General features: G+C 38.1%; 1 protein-coding gene across 1 annotated transcript in view; it reads left to right on the plus strand.

The window, feature by feature from the left end:
- MIPEP (mitochondrial intermediate peptidase) overlaps positions 1-10,564 on the plus strand; it is a 67,248-nt gene that overhangs the window by 1,504 nt on the left and 55,180 nt on the right. Inside the window, exons 2-7 of the mRNA XM_005417781.2 lie at positions 124-217; positions 2,949-3,122; positions 4,966-5,054; positions 6,066-6,152; positions 7,114-7,177; positions 8,877-9,059. Of these exons, the coding sequence (XP_005417838.1) occupies positions 124-217; positions 2,949-3,122; positions 4,966-5,054; positions 6,066-6,152; positions 7,114-7,177; positions 8,877-9,059 (691 nt within the window). The remainder of the gene's footprint in view (positions 1-123; positions 218-2,948; positions 3,123-4,965; positions 5,055-6,065; positions 6,153-7,113; positions 7,178-8,876; positions 9,060-10,564) is intronic.

Consider the following 10,564-nt stretch of genomic DNA (forward strand, 5'->3'; position numbering starts at 1 on the left):
CCCTGGTCGCTGGCAGCCTCGTGCTTTGCTCTGCTTGTCTCAGCTGTTTTAAGGGATTTTTCTAGGGGGTAATTTTTCTCTTGTGTGTAGTTTTTTTAAAATAAGTGTTTATATTGGTTCTAGCAAACCCAAACGTTGTTGGTTTTGGACAGAAGCGTTTGACAGTGACGGCCTTGTGCGTGGGAACGCTTTGAGCCTCAGTGGTGCCCGTACGTCCGTAAAGTGAGATTGGCCCTTCCATTCCCCCTTCCTGCCAGCCCTCCCCTGGCTGTGCCGTCGTTCACCTGTCAGTGCCGTACCCCTGCACTCGGACAGTGCTTCAGGAACAGCCACGCTGCTCACAGCCTTTTGCCTGGGCTTATTCTTGATGTCTTGCCTGTGGCAAGAAAAGGATTTCTTTGTTGATTTGGTGACAATTGGGGTTTCTGAAGCGTATCTTTTTAGGGTCAGGAACGTTTGTTAATGTGTCTTCTTACCCGGAGAGGGTAAAGTAGCACAGTGCATACAGAATAGGTGCAGCTGTAAAATCCAGGTTTTTGCTTGCTGACTCAGCTGTTCCTGCCGTGGTGCCCAGCCTGATGGAGCTGTTGAACTTTGGGTTTTAGAAAGGACAAATCTGACCTCTGTTTATAATCTGGCACTTGCCTGAGAAACCTTTCTTCAGGTTCTCATGCCTCTGGAAGTACACTGGTGGAAGTCTTGCTTCAGGAAATAATCCAGTTAAATATTGTCCATTTGGCTGGTCTAGGGAATGTGTTCCAGGTGATTCACTTGGCCCACGGTTCTTTTGGAATAGAGGTGCATATTTCAGACTCACAAAGAGGCTGTGCCAGGTAGGATGTAAATGCTGAGACCAAGTGAAGATAAAAATGTTTCAGCCATGCAGCCAATGACATTAAAGAACAGAGAGAACTACACCAAGCTTCATTTTTTAATAATTTTGGTTTTTTATGTTGACCAGCTTGATATCCTATGTAAGAGGAGTTCCACAGCTAATTTATCTCTAAGAAGAGATATATCCTGGTCACAGAGCACTACATATGCAGGAAGAGCTTGCTTGGGAGGGTGAGTGATGATGTAGGGCAGCAGGAAGACCTGGAGCTCCCAAGGATATTGCAGGACACTGCATCCTCTGGCTGAGGATCTGAGTGAAAGGGCAGTCTTGAGTGTCTTACACAGCAAACATTATTCAAGAGTGCTGTGACACAAGTATTTTTATGTTTTGTGCACATGTGTAAAAACATAAAAATACCTTTTTCAATGTTCACTTTAGTCCAATTTCTGTTCCTGAATAATGCATTAAAACATGGGAAGTGTGAGGAAAGGTTTTCTTTCATTAGAAAATAAAGAAGGTGCTTCTAGCAACAGTGACAGAAGAAAGAAAATAGGAAAAAGCAACCCAAAATGTTCCGGATGTGTACTTGAGGGATTCAAGAATATATACTTGTACAGACAAGCTGTCAATTTGTAGCTTTTTGATTTATTTGGGTAAATATTAGCAAGCTGCAAACCTGCAGCTGACTGCAACAATACAAAGAGTTTGCAGAAAGTGGATTATAAACTGACTGACTGACTGGACTGCAGATTTGAAAATCCAGATTGTGGCTTTTAGATACTGAGGTTGAATTTGGAAGGGGTAGATTTTGTGTGAAATCACATACCTTTCACTGTTTGTGCTGTAGTCAGGGGGTGAGGAGATGCTCATGTAGTTGGGCAGTTGCAAAGGGGATGTATTGCTTGAAGAGATGTTGCTTTAACTTAAATGAAATTAAGCAATTACTAGGATAAAGTTTTTCACCCAGGGGGTGGTTGGGCACTGGCATAGACTCCCCAGTGAAGTGGTCACAGCACCAGCCTGACAGAGCTCAAGAAGTATTTGGACAATGCTCTCAGGCACATGGTGTGACTCTTGGGGACAGTGCTGTGCAGAGCCAGGAATTTGAATTCAGTGATCCTTGTGGGTCCTTTCTTCATGTGGAATAAAACTCAAAGCTTTTTCAAACAGTGTTAAAATTATACTATAAAAGCAAATCTTTATTGAAAGCCTTCAAGGTGCACAACATGGTGATATGTACATGTGATACTGTAGTTCTACATTTTTATAAGGTCAGTTGATTAGTATACCTATCAAATATTGTCCAATTAGAAGAGCAGCTGGGTTAGATAATTATCCCTTTGTGTTCAGTGCCATTGGAGCTCCCCCCCAAGCCCCCTTGATCTTCTAACTCTGCATTTTATTATGTCTATGATACCTGGTGCAAAATAAAGTGTCCTTGCTAAACTAACAGGCAAGACTAAACAGAATTTCAAGAATGCATAAACAGGAGTTTGTTAGCTGTGAGAAAGAGAGCTGGGAAATTACTGGAAGTTATAACTATGTATTAACAGTCTACAAAGCTACAAATACATGAAGAATGCATAAAACCCAAAAATCTTTAGGAATCGCTTCCAACTCAGGGTATTCTGTGATTCTTTGAAATCTTTTTCCTGTTGTAGGTCTGCACTGTGGAACTTCTCTTTCTGTTAGCATCAGTAATTTTGTTTGATCAGTGGTAGAACTTCTCTAAGTCTCTTCCACAAATGCAGAACATAAGTGCCATCTGCATTTATCCTGCACAAATAAGTGTGTTTACCTTGCCCTGTGGGACAGGGTCAGGCTTGATAGGAACTTCAGGAATAAAACTGTTCATTCCACAAACATTTTCACTTGTGGAATATTATTCCTTTGAGGTCTGCTTCCAGTATTGGGGGCTCATTTAGTGAACCTGAGACAGCTGTCCTGTTGCCTGCAATCTCTTGATATCTGGTGCTGCTTCCAGTGAAGTGTTACAGTGTGCTAGCTGGGGTCATTTGGGTAAAATTCTGTAGTGATAATTCAGTCTTGAAACAAAGGTGAAGAAATCAAGTAGGGCAATAGTGATGTGTTTTCACTGTGTTTTGCACTGCAGGGTCTGTTTGGTGTTCCAGAGCTGAGCTGTCCAGAAGGATTTCAAGAAGCACAGGACAAAGCATTGCAAGAATCAGAACAGCTTGTCCAGAAGGCATGTTCAACACCACCTGGGCCAGAGACTGTAATGATCTTTGATCAGCTTTCAGATAGCCTGTGCAGAGTAGCAGACTTGGTAGGTGACTTTTTTAAATTTTTACATGAATTCTTTTAAACTGGCGGGGCTTACACTGTTCCATTTTATGATTTTCTACACTGCAATAATAGCAGTGTAGAAATAGCAGATGAGCTCCATGAAGTTTTGTGTTAAGACAGAAAATTAAATTGTTTGAAAGTGAATTACAAAGGTTTTTACCAAATGATAGTGAAGTACAAATCCTGTCAAAGTGCCCAGTTATTTTTAAGACAGTTGCAAAAATAGTATAGAAGCCACAACAAGAAAAACAACAGTGAACTCATACTTGTGCTTCTGCTGCAATATGCAGTATTAACATATAATCTCTCTAGCATCACTTATATTGTGGAAAAGAGGGTTTTGATTTCAGAGTTGAAGTTGGAGTGGCAATGCACATGTTTTAAGTTATGATCATTTATAGGTGATGATCTATAAAGAACTTCCAGGGTAAAGGCAGCAGTGTCACTTTTTTATTAACACAAGAAAAAGCCAGCAATTTCTTAGATTGTAGTTTTTGTTGTCCACAGATTTAGAGTACTTGGTCTGATATTCTGCATCACAAAACTTTATTAGAGCATTTCATATTGCTCTCTGGAAGCTTGCCCAAAATATATCTTTTATCAAAGCATCATTCTTTGCTTGGAGGAAGCAGAACCAACCTTCATACTGAAATCAGTTCTTACTTAATAGGTCACTGAGTTTTTTGAGATCACTTGGGTTTTCACTTTTGAATGTCTCAATGTGTTTTCAGTTCTCCAGTCTTGTTTCTTATTCTTTTGTAGATTTAAGACATCTTTTGTGCCAGGCACTTTTTCCTTCTGAAAGTACTTACAAGCTCTGTCAAGTCATTAGTTCTTATGTTTTGTATAGACTATACCTAATTCTGCTAAATCAGTCAATACCTAAGTAAAACATTAATGCCAGAATTCAATGGCCATAGTTTTGTATAAGTTTGCTGAGCTAAAATTATCTCCTTTGTACCGTATTCATTTTTTTTGTGTTCACAGCTACACAGCTTGCAGAACTGTCTGGAAGTTATTTGGTGATCATTACCTGTTAGAAATTTTGATATCTGTCATTCAGCACCTTTTCAGTCAGTATTATACAGGATTTTAAAAAGGAATTCTAAGAAGTAAAAATTTTAAGTGTGTAACATTTCTAAGACTCCCTTTTCAATTGAAAGGCAATAATATTTTACACTGTCAGCTTGTTGCATGTACTTTCTGTAAAATCGTGCTTAATATCTTAAATATAGTCCTAGACTTTAAATATATTCCTAATATGTTAAGTCTATCATTTCAATGCTAAAACTGCCCTGACTTCGTGTCAGCAGTCATGGAAGCCCCTAGCTCCCCAGCCACTTTTAGCATCCTTCTAGCCTTGTGAACCCCCTGAAGGATTTGAATATTTATTAAAAATCAGTATTTCTTCCTATTAGGAAATGTGCACATTTAGTGGTGGGCTTTCATCTTAACTAGAAAATTTAGTTTTAAAAATCTTTTTTCATAACATTCAAATATATTGGAGTAGGTCTGTATAAGGACTCTAAGATACACACTGCTTAAAATGTTTTAAGAAGGGTGTGAATTAATAACGTTTATTGGAAGGACACAAGGCACTGTGTGGTTTAATAATTATCAGCAAATTTTTGCAGTCAGCTTTATATTTTACACAAAAAAGGCAAATTCTACAAAATGATTGCATAGAACTGTAGAAATAAATCATAGAACTGTAGAAATAAATGTTAATATAAGTGGAACTGCTTGAATGCAATTTATTTATAAACAGGGAGTTCTTTTTATTTGTCTTTTTGCCTCACTGTTTTCTTCTTCTACTGTGTCAGGCTGATTTTGTAAAAGTTGCCCACCCTGACTTTGCATTCAGAGAGGCTGCTGAAGAAGCTTGCAGGAACATTGGTACTGTGGTAGAGAAGTATGTTTTCTTCTTTTTTTCTCTTTTTTTTTTTCCTGTTTCCATATGCAGCTTTAAAAATTACTGTATGATCATCTATAAAGACAGCAATCAACAAAAAATATTTGTGCATGGGAACAAAGTGTCAGTCTTCTGTTACAGATATTTAAGGGTTTAGTTTTGTTACAGTATCTCATGAACAGCTTTTCTATTTTAGTTGCCGTTTATGACTCCATGTCCCTCAAGCCCATCAAAGATTCAAGTGACATTTTTCTAGGAGTTGTGACAATTCTTGTTGTAAAGTTTATGTACAAAATGCTTGAAAGTGGATTTCTCAGGACTTTGATTAAGTGTACCATATATAACAATATGACTTTAATATCTGAATACCACTTAAGATATAAAATTTGTAGAAAGAAGAAATTACTCATATGTTATCTTGAGAGGCTCGTAAACTGTTGTGTGCATGTGTTTCGTTGCCCACTGTATCCCACCTGGGAGTGCAGGATAACATGCCAGCAAATCTGATGGACACAGTGTTATCTGCATGGGGACGGTGCTTGGTGTGTGGAAGTGTTCTGAGGATAGTAAGCTCTTAGTCTAGCCCAGTGGCAGTCAGCAGCGCATTTATCTGATGGCAAACTTGAGCACAGGTTTTCCTTTAATGGAGTCCTTTCAAAGAAAGCATTAGAAAAGCATTCTCCCACCGTTATGCTCTCACCATGATTACCTTTGTTCATAAAAAAATAAGCAGTCAGTGTTAGACCTGCTCATATTGCCACAAAATACCAACCAAAAGTATTTTTCTGTCAGATGCACAATGCCTGTTCCATGCTGGTTGGTCCACACATGCTCTGTATAGAAATTTTCTACTTTTTAACTGTGATTGTGAACCAGAAATCACTTTGAAGATACAGTCCTTGGCTTTTAATGTTGTTTCACTAAATACTGCCTTTGAATGAGTAATACCAAGAAATACTGAAATATTAGTCTTTTGTTAATGCACGATTCTTTTACCCTGTATCTTTTCAGATTAAATACAGATGTTGAACTGTGTCAGAGTCTGAGACGTCTGCTAACTGATGAAACTGTATTGAGTTCCTTAGATCCAGAAACCAGGTACTTATTATGCTTATAGATCTTTATAGATTATAAATAGGACCTTGCAAATTTAGTTTCTTAGATGGTATATGTTGTTCCTTATTGTACTTATATTTTGTGTTTTCTTAAATTAGTAAATGCAACTTTTGGAAAACAAACCACATGTCCATTGTTCATTTATTAGTCTCTACCAAACTACCTGCACAGGAGTTAGGAAGTTTGTAGTTGTGTAATCTTGGAGAATGTGACTGTAGAGCACAAGATATATTTATGCTGAATAACTGAGATCTTGCAAGAACAAAAAAAAATGAAAACTTAAGATTTTCTTCAATAATATTCTTTTGATTAAAATTATATACTGTACAGTGGTGTACATATCAATGTTTTTAAGAATAAAATTAGGAACAGATTATGTAACTTGATTTCACTTTATAGAAGTTTATTTATATTTTTCAAAATCAGATTCGCAGTATATTGAAAGCTTACTTTATGATTGCTGTAATAGGTTTTATTAGCTGTTTATGCTGTTAGAGTTTTGAATTATTTATTCACTGACATGGTTAGACAAGCTTTATGTGTAAGTTATTTCCTTCTTCCTTCTTTTACCATGATCAAGCATGTTATATTTGGAAAGATATTTTTTTGATGTTAGAATAAATGAAGTGTGATAGGAAATTAAAATGGTAATTTGCACAAATTGTTTGAACATCTAGATTAAGGTACTGGAATTATTTTGAAGGGTATTTTAAAAGCAGATGACTAAACTTAAGAGCAAAGGACAAATTGTTTCTCACTGAGTGAATTGTTAAGGACCTAAAATGTAGGAAATCTTTGTCCCTAATAAAAACATTCATATAACTGTGGTGTTAATCTCTGTGAAAGACATGGAACATAAATAACTACTAAAGGCAAGATCTGTTTAAAAATGCTGCTTACTATTAAATGAGGCTGTTTTAACAGGGATTTACTGTATTTTTAGGCGAGTGGCAGAACTTTTTATGTTTGATTTTGAGATCAGTGGCATTCATTTGGATGAAGAAAAGGTAATTTCTAGCTACAATGTATGAACAGAAATTTGTCTGTCTACAAAAGACCAGATAACGAAACATGTGGGACATGAAATCATGTGCTTCTGGGTCAGTTTGTCCTATGTGGAATTTTGTTGACTTAGAAGTGGTTAATTTTTTCTATTTTAAATCACTTCTAAAGGTAGTTTTTAGATAGTTGGTTGTTCTTTCTAGTTTGATCCTCATCATTCCTTTCTGTTTTGAAGAATTATAAGCAAGTCCTGGGATCCTATTTTCTTTCTTTGGTGTCTGCATCAGATATTTAAAATAGCTGCTCAGCTGTTAGAACAACATATTTACAGAGAGGGAAAAGCAGCACTCCATGCACCTTGATGACCTTGAGGTTAATCAAGTGGAGTGTGTTAGAAGGATTCAGGTGTGTGTCCAGGCACTCTGGGGTGGTTACATAACCAGAAGTTGTAAATCTTGTTCAAAATTGAGTATCTGGGCATGGTCTGATTACCTGTCTTGGAGCTTTTATATACTTTTGCAGTAGTTAGTGATGGATTTTTCAAACCCAGCAGCGTACACCATGCTTTGTGGTATGGATGATCTGTCTCTTCATAGTTCATGTTACTGTATGAAGTTAATTCCTTGTTTATTTGAGTCACCCCCTCCAAAAAGATTGTACAAGAAGTCTTCTACCAGACTGATGCTGAAGAGTTATTTTGAAGATAATGGTTTTGATGGTGTTTTGTGACCTAGAAAATGGTTCTAGAATATATTTTTGCAATTACTTTATCCAAAGAACAACCCTGAAACTTCAGCTCTGGACTTTATGTCTGATTTGGCTATTGGTTTTATGGTGCTTCATCTCCTTTCAGTTACAATTTTGCTTATTTTTGCATGTTTTCCTTTTCCTCCCCTGCCTATCCCACTTTTCTTGGTTGCTGCTCAGTGTTTGTTTTCAATTCTCATTTAAGACTTTAGAAATCCTTCCCTGTTGTAAGTTGAAGCTTACCTCTGCTACAAAGACTTCCTGCTTTTTAAAATAAAACTCAAAGATATCCTTTCAAGAGAAAGGGTGGGAATGGGAGGACAGAGATCACGTTATGTCATTCTTTGGACTTTACAAGATATGTTGCATCTGTACCCTCAGCCTTTGTTTTTTTGAGCTATGAACCACAGACAACAGAGACCACACTGTACTAATGTGAGCAAGTTCACTGAAGCACATCTTGCATGATTAAGTGTGTGAAATATTGTGATAATGATAAAACTCTAAATCATAAACTCCTAAGAGAAGGATTGAAATACTGTAAATAGTTTACAGTCTCCAGAAAACAGCACAATACAAACAGGAAAAAGAGAATTTTATTCTATATCTATTTTAGAGTATCTCTCTAACAGATGCTTCTTTTTTTTATTCAATGTTTTACATAGCAATACAAGTTACATAGTTATAAGTTAGCAAAGCTTATGTAATTTCTACTCAAACTCCACTATGTATTTTCTTGCTGCAGAAACGTGGGCATTTTCTTTGAAATTTCAATGCTTTATGAGCATCTAATCTTGTTGACTTGCCCTGCATTATGACTTTATTGATTCTGTAGGTATAATCTTAAGTGTTGTATTTTCTGCTTAATTTTTGAAAGAGTTCTTTGAGATTTAAAAACTTTGAGTTCTGCTCGTACTCTGTCTGAAGATATTATTTTGTGCTTTATTTTTCTTACAGCGTAAAAAGGCAGTCGAGCTCAATGTCAGAATATTGGATTTATGTAATGAATTTCTGATAGGAACTCACATTCCCAACAAGATTGACAAACATGTGTTGCCAGAGCACATCCGGTATAATTTTACAGCTGAAGGCAATTACCTACGAATTGCTGGTCTGCATGCTGATTGTCCTGATGATCTGGTTTGTATTCCCTGACTTTACTTTGGCATCCTTTATACCAGAAGTGCATATCAGTTATTTGACTTGTTAGTGAGTCAAATCTATATGGTTGTGATTATGCTGTAATTACTAACAGGAAAAACTTTGGTAGAATATAGTAATCAATGGCATATTTGATAGTGGCAGGTATGAAATAATGGCTGTGCAGATCCTGAATGGCTGTAGGAAGCAGAGGGGCAGAATACAGACTGGATTTTAGGCAAGCACACTTCAGTTTATTCAGAGGTGGGATCCCATTAATTGCAATTCTGAAGAGTAAAGGAGCTCAAGAAAGCAGGTAGTTCTCTCATGGCAGCGTCCTCCAAGCATGTGAGAGTATTGAGATACACAGTGCATCCTGATCCTTAGAAAGCCAAGCAGATGTATGAGGAACCAGGCTTGTCAAGCAAACAACTCTTAAAAAAGCTTCATCTCCAAAAGATAGCATACAAGGAGTGGAGGGTACAAGATCCAGGGGAGGAATGTAGAAACATTGCCTGTATGTGTAGGTGTGATGTTGGGAAAGTCAAAGTTCAACTGCAGTTGTGACTTGGAAGGGACATCAAAAGCAATGAGAGCAGTTACTGTTGCATTGGTACTAAAAGCCTGAGCAAGGAAAACGTAGGCTCAGTGCTGAGTAAGGTGGGTGACAGTGGCAGCAGACAGGTAAGGCTGAGATGCTCATCACTTGCTTTTGCCTCAGTGTTCATCAGTGACTTTAGTCCAAGGCAGGAGATTACAGCCTGGATTGGTGGATAACCGGATAGGTAAAAAAACAAATTTCATGATCAGAGAGTGGTGGTTGAAATGCACCCTACAGGAAGAATTCTTGCAGGAGTCTATCCTGGGTCCCCTGTTTAACACCTTTATCAGCGACATAGAGGAAGTGACAGAAGGCTTGCCTACCAGATGTGCAGGGGAGAGCAAATAGGGAGGAACAATCAATACACTTGAAGGTCAAGGCTGACATTCAGAGTGGCCTGAAAGGTGGGATAATTGTTCAGTGGCAGTCTTACATATTTCAAAAAGGATAAGAGCAAAATCATACACCTGGAAATGGAGAACTCCTGGTTATAGGTCAGGCTGGGACTGCCTGGCTGGGTCTGATCTGTAGCAAAGGCCCACAGTGCTGGTGAGCAGCAAGCTGAGCATGAGCCAGCAGTGACCCTGGCAGCAAAGAGCCAACAGCATCTGGGCTTCCCTTAGACACTGAGGGGTGAGATTATAGCCCCACTCTTCAGGAGTGTCTTCAGCAGAGGCCACCAAGATGGGCAGTAACTGGAGTGCTTCCACTGTGAGGAAAGGCAGAGGGATTTGGGCTTGTTCACCCTGTAGCAGAGGTGGTTTGGGGGAACCCTGATCAGCACCCTGCCAGTACCTGCAAGGATGTCATGGAGAAAATAAGCCAGGCTCTTCAGCGTGGTGCATGGCAGGAGAACAAGCGTCAGAAGGCACAAGTTGAGATGAGAAATGCCAGTTGGAGAAGT

The sequence above is a fragment of the Geospiza fortis genome, unplaced genomic scaffold, assembly GCF_000277835.1.
Source record: "Geospiza fortis unplaced genomic scaffold, GeoFor_1.0 scaffold16, whole genome shotgun sequence".
In the NCBI taxonomy this organism is placed as follows: Eukaryota; Metazoa; Chordata; class Aves; order Passeriformes; family Thraupidae; genus Geospiza; species Geospiza fortis.